The sequence below is a fragment of the Leptonychotes weddellii genome, chromosome 15 (genome assembly GCF_054177405.1).
Source record: "Leptonychotes weddellii isolate Sample4059 chromosome 15, ASM5417740v2, whole genome shotgun sequence".
Classification (NCBI taxonomy): domain Eukaryota; kingdom Metazoa; phylum Chordata; class Mammalia; order Carnivora; family Phocidae; genus Leptonychotes; species Leptonychotes weddellii.
Window position 1 is genome coordinate 35,731,505 of NC_138383.1, and position 20,339 is coordinate 35,751,843.

Below are 20,339 nucleotides of genomic sequence, written 5' to 3' on the forward strand. Positions count from 1 at the left end.
TCCTCACAATATGTAACCTCCATCTTGCAAATGAGGAGAAAGACTCTCTGAGATTAGAGAGGGCTTGCCTGGGGTCAGACAGCCATTCCGAGCCAGAACTGAACACCCCGGTCCCTGAAACAGCTCCAGGGAAGGTCGTAAACGCCACACTTCCTGTCCCTCTCCCTGCTCTCTGCTGCAACCCAGCACCTGTTACTATCTGCCATAGTGGGCATTCATCCCACTGCTTTCTTCCTTGTCTGTCTTCGCTCGCCAGAATACAAATTCCCTGAGGGTAAGGATTTTTGTTTTGTTCGCTACTGTTTCCCGGAGCCTAGAATAGGGCCGGCCACCTAAGTAAACACTTGAGGAGTACTTACTGAATGTTAAAGGGATGAATGGAGGGATTATTTGTAAAGCCTAGCTTTCTGCATCTCTAAGAGGCAGTTCTGTAAAGGTGTGGCTGAGGGGACACCCGAACCTTCCCGAGCAGGGCGTCAGTGCCTCTGAGATGGAGTGGGTAGGTGAGCAGTCCCTGACTGACTGCTTCCAACAGATCAGAAGGAAGACCGTGTCCATAGAAGAGGGCCGGGCTGCGCGGAGCCTGGCGAGACAGCAGCCAGGGAGCTGGGGTTTGTCCAGTCTCCAGCCCCAACACCACTGCCAGGCAGGCGGTTACTACCCAAAGTGGCCCTGGGGGGAAAATGTGTCAACCAGGCCCCAGTGGCAATTACAGCTCAATGTAAATGCATCAATAGGCACTTACCAGGAAACCTCTTGTGAATTGAGTTAGAGTGAGTCAGTCACTTAAGCCTGGCAGCTCTGGCTGCTGAACAAACAGATTCTCGACCAGCCCAGCTGGGAGACACTATGGACAGTCCCTGGAGATAGTTCTCCGGGCCCACTGACCTTCCTCTACACCAACGCTTTCAAAGTTCAGGCCCCCAGACCCACGGCAGCCGCAGCAACAGCACCCGAGGACTTGTTAGAAATGGAAATTCTCCAGCCCCATCCTCAAGCCACGGAATCAGAAGCCCTAAGGGTGGGGCGTCTGGGTGGCTCAGTCATTAAGTGTCTGTCTGCTTCGGCTCAGGTCAGGATTCCAGGGTCCTGGGATTGAGCCCCACATCGGGCTCGATCCCAGGGTCCTGGGATTGAGCCCCACATCGGGCTCCCTGCTCCGCAGGAAGCCTGCTTCTCCCTCTCCCACTCCCCCTGCTTGTGTTCCCTCTCTCGCTGTCTCTCTCTCTCTGTCAAATAAATAAGTAAAATCTTGAAAAGAAAAGAAACCCTAAGGGTGGGGTCCATCACTGCCTGTTACCAAGCTCCCCGGAGATTCTGATTCACACTCAGGTGGAGAACAAGTGCACAGTTCCCTTTCAGGGAAGTTAACTACTCTTCTGTAAGGGCCGTGGGCTGGGCTAAGGTAACAGTCAGGGGTGGGGGGCTTCATAGATACAGAACAGGGAGTCCTGTTTTAAATTAAGTGAGGAGTGGGAAGGGGCAAGAATTAGGGAGGAAGCCTCTTGTGTTTCAGAAAATTGTCAGAGGAGGGGTTCGTTTGCAAAAGCACATTTTAAAGTTATCATAGTTTTGTATTTTAGTTTTGAAATTTCAAATGACATTAAAGGGGGGTTTAATATAAACTGCCACCCAGTACTATGTGTGGAGTTCAGGCAGGAATACAATGCTGGGACCCTACCTCCTGTACAATTCTCATTCTTCAAAAAAAGAGGGGAGACACAGACAAGACAGACACGGAGAGAAAGTGCCCAGGCCTGGGCTGACCTGAAAGATAGGAGAAACTCAGCGCAGGATGTGCCTGAAGAATTCATGAAATGGGTTGCTCAACTTCATGGAGCTCCTGCTGTGGGCCATGCGCTGTGTTTGGCTCTGGCAAGAGGATACAAAGATAAATTAGCCAGCCGCTTCTGCAGCCAAGGCACTTACAAGAGAAAATTCAGAGATACTCCTTCTGGATAGCAGATGTTGGAAGTATGGAATTGTGCGCTTTTGATTAGAGTCTTGGCTTTTCAGTTTAGCCGAGTAAGAGGGCACATGTGAACCCCGCAGGAGATGGGGGGTGGAGGGGAGAGTGCGGGGATGGGTTGCAGCTTGAATGCTGAGCTAGAAGGCATAGACAGGCAGGCACACACAAGCTAGTCGGGGTACTGTGCCCATGTCCACAGTGGGCGTATGGGGCCGTGGTTAGGAGATCTGAGGTTGGCTTGTAGCAATTACTAGCATTTATCCAGTGACAAATGTGTCAGTAATCAATTTAGGTCCATACATTAACTCATTCTTTATGTGAACCCTAGGTACTGTTATCACCCCATTTTCACTGATGCAGAAACTCAGACACTCAGAGGTGAGCTCACTTTGCCCAAGTCACACTGCTAGGTAGAGTGTGAATTTGAGCCCAGGCTGTCTGCTCGGGAGCACTCCAAGCCCATGACAAATCAATGTGCCACCCCAGGCGTCTGGACTCGCCTGCTGAGTTGGGGTGGCGGAGGGATGGGATACTTATTTTGGTGGGTAAATAAGTTCCTGAAGAAAGCCCTGACGTCTTTCTCCAGGCTTGAGCATTCCCTTTGGCGTAGACAATCTCGAGTCCAGTGCTCTGCGAACCAGCTGGAGGACAAGTACTTTAGGCCCCTTCCCACTAGATGGCGGCCCCTAAACCCACATAGAAATTCTGGAACCTCCACTGTCCCCATCTTCCAAGGGTTCAGCTGCGGCTGCAGAATTGCAGGAAGCGGACCCTCCAGGCCCCTGCCCCGCCCCATCCGGGGGTCGTGGGAAGCCCCCAGACTGAAGGCGGGAGTATGGTGTGGGGGGGCTGGTGGGGGGGTGGGTAGGGCGGGGGAGACGAGGCTCCCCCGGCTCTGGGCATCCGGGGGAGGAGCTGGAGCGTAGCAGCGACTCCCGGGGCGCAGGGGCGGGGCGGTGTCGCACAGCCCGAGCCCGCCGCCGAGGGGGGAAGCTCTGGGCCGCCGGGCGCGGGGCTCAGGGCACCGGGCGCGGATTCGGGCCCCGAGGGCGCGGGCCGGGCGGCAGGTGCGCGGCGCGGACTACAAGTCCCAGCATGCCCAGCTACCCTGACCCGGCCCCCGCTGCCACTTAAAAGCTTCGGGAGCCGCAGCCGTCGGGTCGCCGCGCCTTTCGCTTTGCCGCCGCTGCTGGGCGGGCGGGAGCGGCGGGCTCGGCGGCCGGTTGTACTCGCGTCCGGGCTCCGGCTGCGCCGAGGGGCGCCCCTCGTCCAGCCCTCCCGGCTCGCGGATTCCCTCCCGAGGCGCCCGCGCCCCCCGGGCTCCCCGCCTCGGCCACCCCGCGGCCCCGATGCCGAGGCATGGATAGAGCGGCGCTGCGCGCGGCGGCGATGGGGGAGAAGAAGGAGGGCCGCGGCGGGGGGGACGCGGCGGCCGCGGACGGGGGCCCCGGGGCCGCAGCCAGCCGGGCGCTGCAGCAGTGCGGCCAGCTCCAGAAGCTCATCGACATCTCCATCGGCAGCCTGCGCGGGCTGCGTACCAAGTGCGCGGTGTCCAACGACCTCACCCAGCAGGAGATCCGGACCCTGGAGGTAAGGGGGCCGCGCGCCCGGGAAGCGGCCCCCAGCACCGCACCTCCCTCGCTGCCCCGGTGCACTCCTTCCCAGATGCATCCTGGAGCTCGGGTCGCCCCCTCCTCTCCTTCCTCCACTCGCTGATGCGGCGGCTTGGGGACCCTAGACCAGCTCCTCACCTTGGGCGGGATTTGGGGGGGGGAGGGGCGGAGTGGGAACTGGGGTGGAGGCTGGAGGCGCCCGTGGGCGGGGTGGGCTGCGCGCGGACATCCCATGCTTCCCCATCTCTGCCCCCACCCCATTTCCATTTTGCGGGGCTGCAGGACTTATTCTCCCACTGAGTCACACGCTGGACTTTTCCCTGTGTGACTGTGACGAGCAGCCGTGGGCCGGGGTGCCGAGGCGTGGGGGGTCCCCCTGAAGTGTGACCACAGGCCCGCCATTCTCTGTCTCTCTGTCTTCCCCTCACGCCCCGGACTCTGGCTTGTTCCTTCCTTTCCTCTCCTCCAGGATTTTTGTCTGCCGCTTTTCAAAACGTGTTTGCTGAAACTGCATTTTTTACTGTTCAGGCATTTGGTGATTTCCGTTCGCGCAGCCACAGCATTTCTCTGCTCAAAATATAATTACCCACCGACTCCCCCACTCCTCCTCACACACTGGATTTTGGTTTAGGGAGGATTGTGCTGGGGCACGACGCCTTTGGTGGGAAGATGACACTATTTAAGGGGTTCTGGAGGAGCTGCTCTCCAGTGTAAAGAAGAATACGATCCTCAGGCCCTCCTCCCTCAAATTATAGCCGGGAAGTGCAGTATTAAAAGGATTTGGAAGAACCAGTCAGAAAGGTGGTTGGGTTCTCAGAAAGGGGGAGTCTTCACCCTCCCCCATACACAATAGAGGGAAACTAGTGCATTCCCAACTAGCTTTTGTCCAGAGGCTCGAAAGGCTGCGAAATGCCAGGCGCCACTTCATTGCTACCCCATCTTGAAGAAGTGCCTTCTTTCTGCCTAGCACTGGTACATCTGGCCTTTGCAGATCTGGGGATGTTTTGTTTTATTAGAACCTTCATTTCTCAACCTCCCTGCTCCCCACCCCCCAACCCCTTATTGCTGATTGCCTCCGCCAGTCAGTGATTTGAGCACACCAGAAGCCTGAATCCCTGTTTGATCCAAAATGCTTGGGGGTGACTTCTCTCCTGCAGTTCTGTTTTCTTAAGAGCTACAAAACCAGGGACATTGGAAGCATCTAATCAGTGCTGGCTATTCTTCTTTTTGTTCCGGTTGCTATAGCAGTGATGACCAGGGCTTTGCTTAAAAAACAAATAACCCACAACTCCCCCCCCCCCCTCCCCGGCAGCTGTCCCTTCTTGCACGCATGCTGCTGTTTTCCAAGTGGTGAGAGAAACTGGTTTCTTGAACACAGTCGAATGTGTTTAACTAGCAAAGTTCAGTTTTTAAACTGACACAGTAGGGGGCCTGTGTGGCTTAGTTGTCGGAGGAGGGATCATCGTTGGGCAGCATGTGTCTGGTTGGACGGCTGTGTTACTGAGATGAGAGAAAGTTCTCTGTGTGGGCCTCTCTTGGATTGTCCGCCGTGTCGCTCTGAAGAGCTCCTGGTTCACAGAGTGGATACGGGAGAACCAGTTACTGTTTGTTCCCTGGAAATGGTGCCTTGCCCACTAGGTACGCTGACTTTCAGGGTTGTTCGTTTTGGCAAAGGTATGCCATCAGGACACCCCAAAGCATCCAGCTCTTTGGGTCTCTGGGCTGTTTATTCAGAGGCCAGAAACCCACGCAAAGGTCCAAAGGGGAAATACCCAGCTCCCTGTTCTCTCTATTGTGATGTGGATTTGGGTCCACCCCACTCCCTGAAAAGGCAGGACCTGGTTTGTTTTTTGGGATGGGAATTTAGACCCCAGGAACTGGTTCCCTAGGGCTGCCTCCAGCTAGTTTGAATGCGTCTCTTCACCCTGGAGGCCTGAGCCTCCTAACCTGGACAGGGAGGTTGGAGTGGATCTCTTCAGGCTCTTGTGGCTCTAAATTCAGTGGTTTAGTGAAGGGCCCTCAGTTGGGTAGAATCAAACGTTTGTTACATATGCCCTTGTTTAAAAATAGTTCTAAAACCCAGATTTACCAAACTGATAAAATAGGGGGGAAGTAGTCAAAGAATTCTGCTGATAGGGACAGTGTGGCGGACAGTTTTGAGTTCAGGTTTGGGGATCTGTGTGACCTTGGGCAAGTCCCATGACTTCTGAACCTCAAGCTTTCCCATCTGTAAAATGGGGATGAGACCACAGAAACCTGCAGTGTTGCGAGTCTGTAAGTCCGTGTCTTACTACCAGAAGATTCTGCCTATAAACTTTCCCGAGGGAGGGTTCAGTGGCATTCACGACCCAGGCCCCCTTCAGGAGAAGGTACTTTGACAGAGCTGGCTCTTGTTTCCTGGAGGTGGGCGACCCAGGCCAGGAGACAGTCCCACCAGCATGCAGTGAGGTAAGCAGGGCAGTGGTGATGTCCGCTCTGGCTTTCTTTTCTGTTCTGCAAGCTCCTCTCCCATCATATTCCAGGCCAGGGCCCTCAGAGACTATGCTTGCAACACTGGATTCCTGGCCTTTGAAGGAAGGGGCTGACCAGAGGGCTTGGCTTACGCAACTGCGCCCGACTTCTCCCAGCATGTTAGGAACCCCAGCACACTCTGGCCTTCGTTCACTAAGTGCTTGCTGGCAGAAACAGCACGTGGGATGCCCCTGGAAGTCTCTGACCTGCTCAGCTGCTGGTGCCCGAGATTGCAGGTTGTGATGATGTGTGGGGGGTCAGCATGTCCAGCTGCCCTGTGAGGACTTTTCTCTGTGTAGTGGTCCTGTTTGGATTCGAAAGAGTGGAAGGAGCCGGGGTTTTAATGTTTGCCTTCTACCTGCTAGCCAGTGTGCTGGACCCTTCTCAGTCTCCTAGTATTTCCTGGAAATCCACCAACCTTCACCACACAGTTTCTTCTCTCTAGATGGGGAAGGAGGGAGACAAAATCTGAACTCAGAGCCTGAATTTGTAAACAGAGTTGTGAGGCTACTTCATCCTAGTGGAAGCTGGTTCCCTGGCTCCATCAGACCCTCCTAGGGGGTCTGAGAACTCCACCGAGGCAGGATAGAATGTTCTCGTTCCCAGATGTGCTCACGTCGGGACACCTGGCTGGCCTCACAGCTGGGCTTGGAGCCCCAGGCCAGCCAGTTCATTCCCTCATGTATTCATCCTTTGTGGGCCGAGTCTGTGCTGGGCTCTGGGGAGATAGCAGTGCCTCGTGAAGATTCACGTTTAGTGGCATGGTAACTTTGTCCTTTTCTGCCTACCTGCTAGTACTTTCCAGAAGAGGCTAAGGCATACCAAGTTTCCCACCTTGTGCTCTTATAGAGAGAAATCCCTGCTATGCAAGTGACTTGGAGAAAGGAGTCCCCAAAGGATCTTGCCCATGGGCCTTTCTGGAAGGTGACGTTGGGGAGCTGTGGTAGGTACAGTCTGCGTTTTGGCCCCTTCGCTGAGGCATGGCCCGGGAGCCAGGAGGCGCCCAGGGGAGGACTTGATGCTACTCAGAACGTCAGTGGGGTTTGCCTTTCACCCAGCTTGATTGTGGGTGACGCAGAGGTTAGAACCCTGCTGTGTGGAGTACCTGAGCTCTCCTTGTGGTCCCAACCCCCAACCCCCCCCCCCACCCCGCCCCAGAACTGCTGGAAAGGAAAGGGCTGCCCTTCGTCCTCACAGATCAGGCCCTTGGGCTTGCATGAACATCCGTTCACTGGACACACCTTCAGTTATTACTGGTTTGCCTGCTGAGCTAACTGCAGCCATCCTGGCAAGGATTCTGAGATAGGGAGGATGCTCTCCTGGTCTTTGGGGTACACTTTTGAGTCCACTGGGGAGCCAGGCAGGTGAACCGTTACTGCGTCCAGTAACGTGGCTTGCTGAGTGCTTAGGGATCAGGAATATGACCGAACGGTTGGCCAGGCTAGCCTTCTGTTGTTGTGGGAAATACTCCCAGAGTCTTGGTGTCCCAAATTATGTCCCCGGCAGAACTATGAGCGAAAGCTGGTTTCCCTTTCCCCACCAGCCATTGCTCCAGAGTGGGGCGTTTCTCTCCTGCTCCATTGCCAGAGTTTCAGCCTCCTGCTGGAGGGATGCAGAGATGGGGCACTGTCCCCTTTGGTGTCTCCTTTTGCCTTGGCAACTTTTTCCCTGGTGGAACTTGCCCCCGGTGTTCCTCAACGGTGGCCTGGAGAGGGTGCTACCGTTTTCGAGGCTGGGGAGGGCTGGATGGTGCTGGAGGAAGGCCTCACCCGAGTCTGCAGCCTAAGTTCATGTGAGTGCCAGGAGGCTGCCAGTTTGCTACCTGGGGACACTAGTGGGAAGGCCTCCTTCCCCTCTGAGCTGGCCCCACATTCTAGGGAGCTGCATTCCCCACCACAAGTGTTCTGGACCTGCCTGCTGGCTGTGGTCTGGAGAGGGACTGCAGAGGGCCTGGTCCTCAGTGGCGGTGTCTGCAGCCGTGGGGGGATGTAGCAACACCTGCGACCAAGCCTCTCTAAGCTGTGCTTTTTAAAAAGTATACATCTTTTTCAGAACAGACGGATTGGAATCTTCTCTCACATTCAGTTCGAAGAGAAAGCCATGTAGGCTCCTTTGGGGTTATGGGAATGGCCTGCCAGCACGGTGGGGGCAGACACGGGACAGAAACAGTCTTGTTCACCTGTTCTGGGTGGAGCACTCTGTCAGGCCCTTGGCTTATATTGCCTTACGAGGGTTTATTCTCATTTTGCAAATGAAGACATCGCAGCTCAGAGGCCTTAGGAGACTGAGCGAGTAGGCGCCCGGGCCTGGGTTGCCTGGTCTCCGGAACCTACATTCTGAACTTTGCAACTGCTGCTGGCAGCCATGCTGGCCCTTCTGATCAGGATCGTGGCTGCTGAGCCCTGGAAAGTGGCCAGCGCAGGGGTGTTGGTTGGGTGGCTCCGTTCCCGATGACTGGGCCTGCTGGTGGCCACCCCAGGCTGTGAAGCCTCTGAGCTGGGCTTGGGTCTGCTTCCCTAAAGTGCAGCCCGGCACATCCTCCAAGACAGGTCTGTGATGCAACCAGCTCTGGGCTGGCGTCACTCTGAGAAACGAGAAGCTGCCTGGAGATCAGCTTGCTCATAATTTTTTTAATGGATACCTGCCTTATTCTTTCTGAATAAGCCCTCTGATGTGCAGACTATTCTTTAGCTTTCTACTTTTTACAAAAATATTTTAGAAATACACATAATGGTCTGTGTTCGGTGTAAAAAAGAAAATACGGATGAACAAAAGAAAAAAAAACACCCATAATGCCACCTCTCAGATCTGGTTAATTCTTATTAACATTTTGCTGTATATTCTCCCAGTGTTTCTGTCCTCTGCATTTGCATACGACGTGCACATATATATTTGTAGAGCATACCATGTGCATTGCTTTATAATGCAGTATCTTCTCTCTACATCAGTACACAGATACACATCATCACTGTTGGTGGCTGCATTGTGTGGTCATACCATCAGTTCATCGAACCAGTCCTCCCAGTGTTGGCCATTCAGGCTGTTTTCTTTTTTTTTTAAAGATTTTATTTATTTATTTGACAGAGAGAGACACAGCGAGAGAGGGAACACAAGCAGGGGGAGTGGAAGAGGGAGAAGCAGACTTCCCACTGAGCAGGGAGCCCGATGCGGGGCTTGAACCCAGGACCCTGGGATCATGACCCGAGCCGAAGGCAGACGCTTAACGACTGAGCCACCCAGGCGCCCCCATTCAGGCTGTTTTCAAGTCTTGCTTTTATAAATCCTGCTGCAGAGAGTAGCTTCCTAGAAGTAGAATTTGCTGGCTCAAAGTATAGGAACACATGCAAGCCTAATCCTATTCTTTAAAATCTTTAGGGCATAGGGGTGCCTGGGTGGTTCAGTCAGTGAAACGCCTGCCTCCGGCTCAGGTCATGATCCCACGGTCCTGGGATCGAGCCCCGCGTGGAGCTCCCTGCTCAGCGGGGAGTCTGTTTCTCCCTCTGCCCCTCCCCCCTGCTTGTGTGCGCGTGCACTTCCCCCTCCCTCCCCCCCCACCTCATGCTCTCTCTCCCTCAAATAAAATAAAATAAAATAAAATCTTTGGGGCATAATATATTGCCCCTTCCCCAACATGAATGCCAGGATTTATAATAAAATGTTAGCCTTTATGCATTTACCCCTTTGCACCTGCATCTGCATCCACCATGAGATCGAGGACTGTGAACAGGAGACAGGAAGGACATGGTCCCCGAGGCTGAGGTACTGGGTTCTTTGTCAGAAATTATGGGTTCTAGTTTTGCAGCTGCCGTGGCTGAGGTTCTGGGGTATGTGTCAAGGACTGTGGGTTCTAGTTTTGCGGTTGCCTGCAGCAAAGTTGGGAGGGGGCTTGGGCTGACCTATTAGAAGAGGGAACGTTCCTTGGCCCAAGACAGCAGAGGGGGTGCTGGGTATCAAGTTGGGCGCCTCTGTGCGGTGAGGTCTTTATCCCCAGGAGCTCATGAAAGTCACGTCACTGAGCTGGAGCCTCGTTTTCCTCACCAACCACAAATACTGATCAGATAGCTATTTGGGGTGTCTTGGCAAGAGGGTTTCAAAGGATCTTGGGCTTTCCATCTGGTCCAGCCCTGTCATTGTGCAGGCAGGTGAGGAGACTGAAGGCCTGAGAGGGAAGTGACTCGGCAGGAATCCCATGAGAGAATTAACCATGTCAAAGGGTGGAGGAGGGACCGAGGACTGGGCTGGGATTCAGACCACAGGGGCCATGTAGACTGATGGCAGAAGCTTGCTTCCTCCCATCCTGTGCTGCTGGGGTCCTCCACTTCCAGGAGTTTCCTGCAAAAGCAAGCAGGTGGGTTTGCCTTCCCAGCCCTGATCGCGGTGTCTTGGGGACCCTGGGCAGTGGAGAGATTCTTGGGGAACAGCTTGGGGTATCCTGTGGGTGGGCCCTTTTTTGAAAACCAGCCCAGCCAATGGGTGGGCTCAGTCAGAATGGGCTCTCTGAGTCTTTGAACCTGACTATGTACTTTCAAGGGCTTCTCATCCTTCCACTGAAAGATCCCCTGGGACTTGGGTGCGTGTGAACTTTTACTCCTATAGGGCCTGCTGTTTGTCTTAAATTTGTGCAGATGTTGCATTATCTGCCACAATACACTGTTGTTGGTTTTAATGTCAAGGTAACATTATAAATGATTTGCTAACACTTCCAGAAGATACAACCTTTTAATCCAATGTCTTTGTGTCTGTCTTGGCTTTCTGCCCTATCGCAGACCCCAGGTAGAGATGCAGAGGGGTTCTCTGGGGATAGATGCTGGGATCAGAAATGCTTTGTCATTTGTTCCTAGGCATGACTGTTTCTCATCTGCATCGAAAAAGCCTCAATTTGAGCTGCGGCCACATATAAAACCTATATATTTGTATGCATCTCTATTTCTCTGCCATTCTGGCTTTGGTGGGCAGCAGTGTGCTTTAACTGGGCAGATTGCCTTTCAAAATAATGGAGCTCAAGTATCCTGTTTGCTTGCCATTTTTCTCTCCCTTTTCATTTTTCCACCCACAGAATAATTGCAAGAATGAATTAAGACTTGTGTTTAAAATTAAAAAAAAAAAAAAAAAGAGGGGGAAGGAAAGCATACTGAAGTCCGTGGAAAGACCAGCTATGGTTAGGAAAAGTAACTTTTTGCACAGAATAAACTACAGACTCCACTCTGTAACATTGGTGAGGGTTTTGCTTTTCTGGTGAGATAAACTGCTTATAGAGTGGTGGGCTTTCTTCAGCATGACACCTGGAGGTTTTGAGTCCCAAGGGTTTGGTTTGGGCCTGGTAGGGCCGGACCAGCTTTATTCATGGTGCATTCAGAGTTTTTACTGGCTGGGGAAAAAGTTACAGGCATATTTAAAAAGTGACTTGAGTGTTCTCCATCATTGGGCGCTGTCTTGAGAGCCCCCTCCCTCCAGTCTGGGGCCCTTGAAAGGGCTTAATGCAGCTTTTCCTATACTGTATCTGTGAAAGAGCCCTTCTTGGGGTTGAGAATTTGCCACATCAGCCCTCTCCCTCCTGGAGATTCCTGAAGATGATTCATGTTTTAAAGGCTCTGAGAAGTCCTGCCACAAGTGTTCCCAAACTTATTATTTATCCAGGGCTCTTTATTCCACTGAACATAGTTGGGGAAATACTTCCTTAAGCCATGAACAGGGAAAGAGGCAAGAAAGTGTAGCCTTAGTTTCAGCTAAGCTTTATGTTTTTATGGTGCTGGGGTCCCATTTGAGATTTCAGTTTAAATCAGGTGGGTTGAGGAGAGGTTGGTGACTCCCTAGACTTACCAAGCTGTGTGGGGTTGCCTTTTGTCAAGGGAGGTGCTTTCCAGAGGGAGGCAGAGTGTGTTGTGGGCACCACACTAGCACTTAATCCTTCCAAGTAGGTGAGGAAAGCAGGCCCGGAGAGGTCTGGGTGCCTGGAGTCCTTGCTCCTGCCCCCGGCCCCACAAGCCAGTTAGCCTGGTGTCAAGGGCATGCTCACTCAGGGTCTACCAGGAACCTCGTGACCTTGCTGGTGGGCAGAAAACAATCCAAGAGAAATGCAGATGGCTGTGGGTGTGTTTGAGCCTGGGGCTGCTGAGGGCAGGGGAAGGGCTGGGCTGCAGACAAGGAATGCTTTTTAAAACAAAAAAGGAAATGCTGGCTCAGAATGGAAAGGAAAGGAAGCAGCTTCCTGTTTCTCCTGCTGGCTTTTTGAAAGGAGGAGCGCTCTCTAGCCCCTTGGCCAGTGGAGGCCTGGGTCTGCCGGGGCACTCTAGGTACGCTGGACGCACTATTCTCACACCACTGCCTGAGGTCTCAGAAGTAGAGGACTAGTTTTGCCCTTTTTCATTTTCTCCAGATTACTGATCAAATGGATGCACGGTTACGTGACTATCCGTGGATGTATCATAACAGCTGACTTTTACTGCAAGCTTACTCCATGCCTGGCCCCCCTGGTAGTAGTTTTATGTGCCACTTACTCCACCCAGCAACCTTGTGAGGAAGGTCCTATTGTTATCCCCATTTTACAGAGGAAGAAACTGAGGTACAGAGCGGTTAAGTGACTTGCTCAGAGGCACACAGCCAAGGAGAGCCCAAGCTGTGACTTAAACACGGACAGTCTCAGTGACCTGCTTCTACTGCCTGCCTTGCGTTTGCAAATTCCTTTCTCTTCCTCCTGAAAAATCTGTTGGCATAGAATAATTTTTTAAGACTCTGGTGGCTTTGTCTGGGATCCAGAGGGCAGCCCCAAAGCCTGGGCCAGGCCCTGGTGATTTTTAGATGAAATGCCTGGGTTTGAGTTTACATGTTTTGAGAACTCTATTATGGAACTGTTCAAACATGTACAAAAGTAGAGAGAATGGTAGGATGAACTCCCACATAGCGATCCCCCATTTTCAGTAATAACCAGCTCTATCCCGTCTTGGGTCATCTATGGCATTTGCCCTCTAAGTAAGCCTGGTTTTGGGAGTGGTGGCGCTGGGCGGTTGGTTGGCCTTAAGAAAGCACAGTCACACGGGGAGGTCTTCTGGTCCAGCCCTCTGCCTCCGAGCAGAGCTGTACCTACCCCAGCAGGAGGGAGGAATCTCTATACTTTTTCCCATGAAATGACTGTCTCTGTTTCCTCCAGAAGCTTGCTCTGGCTTCTAGCAGGGAGGCCATGCCACCAGCTAAGCCAAATCTCCTGCCTGCACCTGACATCTGTTCTCAGATGATGAAGTCCAGGAACGGCGCATCGCCTTCCTTAGTCCTACCACCGCACTGTGGGCCACCACAGCCCGCGGTCACACTGTGGCGGTCCCCATTTCCAGCCCACTCATCTCCCTGACTCTAGTATCTCCTCTTCTGTCTTTTCTCTTGCTTTATCCACATACCATGAGATGTGTGTATTTCAGCCAACATTTATTGAACACTGCTAAGTGCGGGCCCAGGGAGAAGAGTGGGTGAGGAAGGGCAGACCCAGTTTCCAGAAGCTCCTGGCTTGCTTGTCCTTCAGGCTTTGTGTCTCACGGTTCTGCTCCATCCTTCCTGATGCCTGGTCTTGCTGACAACCCTCTGGCTTCTTTTCTTTGTGCTTTCTTGCCCCCCAAAAGGTGGTTTCCTTTGTCATTTTGTTTTGCTTCTTGCTGTATTCTCACAACCATTTCTCAGGTGCCCTGACACTTTTTTGCTAGCTGTTTCAGATCTGGATTGGCCTCCCCAACACAGTCATGATCGGGAAAGGACAGTCTTGAGCACTAAGGAGGACATGTAGGGGTACGGTGAGGACCTCAGGGTGTGCATGGGCTCTGGGGGCAGAAGGTCACGTACACGTCAGGACTCTTCTTGCTAGCTCTATGACCTTGGGCAAGTTCTTTAGCTTTCTGAACCTCAGTTTCCTTGTTAGTTAAAAGGGAATAGGAATAGGTTTCTTTTGGACTCCTGTGAAGTGTTGCTGAGATAAGGAAGGTGGGTTGGACAGTGCCTGGTACTTAGAAGGGATTCAATACTTTTTTTTTAAATTTATTTGACAGAGCACAAGCATGGGAAGTGGCAGGCAGAGGGAGAGGGAGAAGCAGGCTCCCTGCTTAGCCACCCAGGTGTCCCTGGATTCAAAACTTTTTAACCTCCTCTCAGCACTGTTTGGTCATTTTAATTGCTGCATGATATTCCATCCAGCGGACATGCTGTAATTTGCCAAAGCATTTCCCCTATTATTGGACATTTCGGTTGTTTCCAGATTTCTGCTATTATAAACAATGTGACTGTAATCATCTTTGTACAGGCGACTCTTTATTTTTGTTCCAGTTCTGAATTCATTTCCTTGGGATAATTCCCAGGAATGGAGTTATTGGGTCAAAGAGCCTGGATCCTTTTCGTGATGGGAATGCTAAACTCTCCATTTTATGCTTTTCGAATGATAGCTATCTTAAAAATCGTACTCCTGGGTACATATCTTGTTTTTTTTCAATCTTCTTGGCCTCTGTTCTTCTCCCCCATTTTTTCTTTATTTTTATTTTTTGGCTTTGTTAAATCATCCCCACCCCCTTTCTGTCTTTTATTTAAAAAAAAAAAAACCCAGATATTATAATTGACAAGTAAAATTGTAAGATATTTAAAGTGTGGAAATCTTTCCCTATCCTGAATTTGCTGTTTATTTCTCCCTTCTGTCAATTCATTCAGTGACTGTTGAGCATCTCCTATGTACCAGGCACTGTTTTGGGCCCTAAAAAGAAGCAGTGAGAAGACAGAGCGATTCCTTTAGTGGGAATAGAAAGACCAGAGCCAGCAGACAGGGAAGGGAGCCTGGGAGAAAGGAACCTGGAAGTGGGTGAGGGTGATGGGGGCGGGGAGAGGGTTGCTGCTTTAGCTTGGGTGGCCAGGAAAGGCCTCCTTCCCAGAAGTGACATTTGAGCTGAGTCTCGAACAGATGAGAAAGCAGCGGCCTTACGAAAACCTGGGTGAAGAGTATTCCAGGCCGAGGGACCAACTTGTGGAAGAGCCTTGAGACAGAAATGAGCCTGGTGTTTTCAAAGACAGGAAAGGAGGCCAGCGTGCCAGAGGTCAGTGGGAAGTGGTGGTCCATGAAGACCCTGGTTGGCCATGAGTGATGTGCCCTGAGGTCAAGGATGTAGGCAAGAGTTTGGAAACAAGACTGTTTCCCTGGAGTTGGACCATGGTAAAGAACTCATGTAGTAACTCAGTAGGTATTGCCCGCCAGTTACATGCCAGGCAGTGTTCTGGGATACCAGAGTAATAAGTAAAGAGTAAATAAGAAAGTCGGCTTCTCAGAGGAGTTTGTAGATGAGTAAACCACTAGAAGGTACTGGTGAGGGTGTGAATGAAAGCCCGTCGGGCCGCATAGTGACTCATCTCTACATCCTGAGGTGTGCAGGGACTTGGGAAATGTTTCTTGATTTGAACCAAGCTGGGCTGTGTGCCACCAGCCTTCACTCTGCTAACTGAAACTCCGTTCTCTCCTGTGAAAGGCCTGGCAGCCTCAGCCTGCCAAGTTGGGGGGTGGGGGGGACCCTGGGCCTCTTGCAGGGGGAAGGGGCCCTGAGAACTGAGGTTGCCAACTCAGAAGTGGGGCTGCTGATACCAGGTATGAGTATCTAGATGCCACTTATGGGAAACAAAGCTGAGAAATAGACATGGGAAACCCCCTTCTTGCTGAACTACTCTGCCTGGCCCCATCCTTCCCAGACCAGGGACTCTGACTTGTGAGTCTTTTTGGGAATATAGACTAGAGGACACCGTGCTTTTCAAGGTTTTCTTCCCTTAGGGGAGAGCAAAGAGATGGGGGGCGGGGCAGTGAGGTCTGAGCAGATGGTCTGAGATACACAACCTCGGGGCAGCCTAGAATATATTCACTTAGTGAGCTGTGACCCTGTGGCAGTTCCAGACACTGGGCCTGTGGAAGCTGTTGGCTGCCATTTTGTCTGGAGGAGGCTAGACGACTCGTAAGCTGTAGGGTGCTCTGATAGCATTGAGTTGGGGGTCAGCTTTGACCAGCTCCTTGGGTTTCTAGTCTATGAGTTTATTGCCAACTGGGAAGGGAAGGCCAGATCCTAGGAATATGGTATCTTGGGCTCCCCATGTCCTCCTCCCTCAGTAACAGCTAACCAGAGGCAGACTTGCCCAACTTTAACAAATCAAGCTTTTTACAGATGTTCTCTCTGTTAACTCTTCAGTAATGATAACTTTACTAGCCCACTTTGTGGATGAGGAAATAAGGCCCAAAGTCACACAGTAATTGGTGGAGCTGGGGTTCAAATCTAGAATTGTCCGAGTTCACATTCGTGTTCATTTCTCTGCACCCCTCCGACATCTGCTTGACCTTGGGTCTTGTCTGGAGCAGAGGGGTCAGAAAAGGCTTTGGTAACACCCGGCGTTTTGGAAGAACTAACGCTAGGTGGAAAACAGTTTGAAAAATCTCTCCTTTTCCACACCGTTTGACCTCAAAGTTGTAAAGAAGACAGATGAGACCCAAGTGGGTGGAATCCAGATTAGCAGGTGACCATTTGCAGCAGAAAGGAGGCACAGCGGGAGGTGGATGGCTCCTAGTGGGGAAGGAAGATGGGGAGAGGAGCATCCTTGTGTGGGGGAGGGTAGGGGGAAGCGGGTTCACAGCCAAGGCTCTTATCTGAGTCCATCTCAAAAAATCTGGCTTCTGTTTCAAAAGCGCTCTGGTTAGAAAGGCAACGTAGTGGGTCCCATTTGGGCCTGGTGCGGACGACTTGTAGGCACAGTTGTATCTCAAATGGTGGTGGTGAATTTCAGGAGAAAGAATGTAAGTCCCTGGGGAGATTCCCTTTGGTGGCCCTGACGCACCCTGGCGCAGGGGACAGAACAGAGTGAGGAAGAATCCATTAGCAAATGGAAACTTGTCTCTTCAGGGGACAGGAAACTTTTTATGTGTGGTTGGTCTGGTGGTTTATAAGGAGAGGTGAGCAGTAGAGACAAAGCGCTGGGCCAGTCTTGCAACTGCATCTTTGATAATTTTGAGAGTTTTTTGGAAGTAGTTAAAAAAAAAAAAAAAAGTAAAAAGAAACCAAAAGCCAAAGATATCATTTCTTCCCCATACCTGTGAGTGGCCGGCCACACGGGGCTACGATTTGCCACGTGACTGGTGGAAACTGGTTTGTTTGCGCCACCCCCCCCACCTTTGGTCCCTAGGCTTCTGACTCTTCTTAGAAGGAGACTTACGTGGCCTCAGATGACCAGCCCTTGTCTTGGGCATCTCACAGCTTAAACTAAACTTCCTCTCAGGCTCTGTTTGGTTTAAGCAGTTTCCTGGTCTGGCAGGATTTGTTCGCTTAGCGCCCTGCTCGTCAAAGCCCCAGTCCCACTTGTCACAGCTAACGGGCCTCTGTCACCCGGTGGCTGCTGAGCTAGGCTGGGCTTGCGTTCTGAAAGTCACACTTGCCCTTTCTGAGGAAGAGGAGCAGGAGTGGGCTCCTGGGGTCCACTGCCTGGGCTGGCCACTCCTGCTCCTCTTCCCCACTTTAATCACAGGCTGGATTTCTCTCTCTCTTTTTTATTAAAGTAAATTCTCGGGACGCCTGGGTGGCTCAGATGGTTAAGTGGCTGCCTTTGGCTCAGGTCATGGTCCCAGGGTCCTGGGATCAAGCCCCGCATCGGGCTCCCTGCTTAGCGGGGAGCCTGCTTCTCCCTCTCCCTCTGCCTCTCCCCCTGCTCATGCTCTTTCTCTGTATCTCTGTCTCAAGTGAATAAATAAAATCTTAAAAAAAAAAAGTAAATTCTGCCCCTGATACAGTGGTCGAACTCATGATCCCAAGATCAAGACTCGCATGCTTGGGGCGCCTGGGTGGCTCAGTTGGTTAAGCGACTGCCTTTAGCTCAGGTCATGATCCTGGAGTCCCTGGATGGAGTCCCTGGATCGAGTCCCGCATCGGGCTCCCTGCTCAGCAGGGAGTCTGCTTCTCCCTCTGACCCTCCCCCCTCTCATGTGCTCTCTCTCTCAAATAAATAAATAAATAAATAATCTTTAAAGAAAAAAGACTCGCATCCTCTACCGACTGAGCTGGTCAGGTGCCCCCACAGGGGGGATTCTTGGTCTTGTTCTGGAAAGCTCTGCTGGCCTGTACAGCGCTGCTCCTGTATTTGGATAAGAGGCTGGGAGGGTGAGCAGCACCTTGTAGGTAGGAGCACAGATTCTGGGCACTTGACGGCCTGGGTTCAAGCCCCACCCCTTTCCTGGCTAGCTGTACATCCTTGGGCAAGTGGTGTAACCTGTCTGAGCAACAGTTTCTTAAAATGGTGATTATAACAGGATTGTTGTTCACAGTAAGCGAGATGAGCTGTGCAAGGTACGATGCCTGGCGCAGAGTAAGAATCTTTTTATATTTGTTTTTTCAGCAAGTATTTAATTAGTGGGTGCCCCCCCACCGTGGGCTGGGCACTGTTCTAGACTTGGGGAAATAACAGTTAACAAAATGGGCAAATATATCAGCTTTGTAGAACTCTGGTTTCGGTGTTGGGAGATGGTAAGACAGTAAGCGAGTAAGTAAAATAGATTGATAAATTGTGACTGTGCTATGGAAACCGTGAGAGCAGGGGAGAGCGCCAAGGGCAAGGGGTGATACAAAATTTTTTTTTTCTTTTTAAGATTTTATCTACTTATGAGAGAGGGAGAGCACGGAGGGGAGGAGCAGAGGGAGAGGGACAAGCCAACTCTGCACTGAGTGCAGAGCCCAACGCGGGGCTCGATCCCACGACCCTGAGATCATGACCTAAGCCGAAACCAAGAGTCAGACGCTTACCCGACTGAGCCACCCAGGCAACCCCAGGGGTGGTATAATTTTAAGCGACGGGTCAGGATGGCTTTGCAGAGAAGGTAATACTTGAATAAAGAGCTCAGAAGGGTAGAGAGGAACGCCACGGGGATACACCTGGGAAAGAGCTTTGGAAGCTGAGCACCAGCCAGGGCAGAGGCCCAAGGGAGTGAGTTGAAAGTCCTGATGCACCTCCAGCTGGTGCCCTGGGCAACTCCCAGGGAGGTGCCACGCTCGGGGGAGCCCGGAGCCCGGCACCTCGGAGGAAGGAGAGATGAGACCGGAAGGCTGTGAAGGGTGCCAGGGCCATAGGTGGCACTTCAGCGGCCTTGCGTCCATCCTGTAGAACCCTCTAGGGATTTTGAAACTCAGCCCTCATTTCTTACCACAAAATGGAGTTTGGGGATAGTATACGCACTAAAGCTGTTCCCAAAAGCTCTGTTGCTGACCTTCTGGAAGCGTACTGGGAAGCGGGTCCTGTTTCTGACGCGAGGGTGGGCAAGCTGCAGCCGCTTGTATTCATCCCACAAACCTCCACGGAGCCCCCATGAGAGTGGATCGTGCCAGCAGGGATTTCTCTCTGTCTGTAACACCAGGACCATAGATACTCTTTGACTCGATTCATCCCTCCAAGGGAGCTTATTCTAAGGCAGTTACTCCGCAGAAAAGAAATGCAACATTTATGAGGTTATGTGCATTATCTGTAATACAAAAAAACCCCCAAAAAACAGATGTCTAGCGGCAAAGGGATAGTTAAACAGGCCGTGGTAGAGCACACGACGGGTTATTATGTGCACGGCTGTTCTTAGGAAGACGGGGTGGCAGCATGACCATATTTATGATTATTACGTTAAGTGGAAATATACAGAATGCAAAATTGCATGTGCGCAGCATTTGTAGTTATATAAGCACATGTAAAACTATATCTGCCCGTGGAAAAATCTAGAAGACAAATGCATTGTGTGTGTGGGGAACTGTTTTTGGAAAAATTCCTTTATTATCATTACTATTTTAATTCATTCATTTATTTTATTTTATTTATTTATTTATTTTTAAAGATTTTATTTATTTGACAGAGAGAAACACAGAGAGAAACACAGAAAGAGGGAACACAAGCAGGGGGAGTGGGAGAGGGAGAAGCAGGCTTCCCGCCGAGCAGAGAGCCCGATGCGGGGCTCGATCCCAGGACCCTGGGATCATGACCTGAGCCGAAGGCAGACGCCCAACGACTGAGCCACCCAGGCGCCCCTTAATTCATTCATTTATTAAGGTAGTGAATGTTTGAGGGCCTGCCACCCTTGATACGGTGGTGGGCCTGACCTGAGCCCCCGGGCCCGAGGTCCCACTTTGCTCAGCCGCCTTCCCTTCTCAGTGCCCTGGGACAGAAGGCTAGCAATGTGGTTTGATGCAGAGCTCAAACCTGCCGGGGTAAAAATGAGTCTTGGTCCTGCG

At 51.8% G+C, this 20,339-nt stretch overlaps 1 protein-coding gene across 3 annotated transcripts in view; it reads left to right on the top strand.

Moving 5' to 3' along the window:
* The first annotated feature begins 2,945 nt into the window (after nt 1–2,945).
* The window catches only part of KSR1 (kinase suppressor of ras 1), a 143,772-nt gene continuing 126,378 nt past the window's right edge, over nt 2,946–20,339 (top strand). For all 3 annotated transcript variants that reach the window (XM_081805413.1, XM_081805414.1, XM_081805415.1), the window contains exon 1: nt 2,946–3,559. In XM_081805413.1, coding sequence (XP_081661539.1) covers nt 3,329–3,559 — 231 coding nt within the window. In that variant the 5' untranslated portion in view covers nt 2,946–3,328. The remainder of the gene's footprint in view (nt 3,560–20,339) is intronic.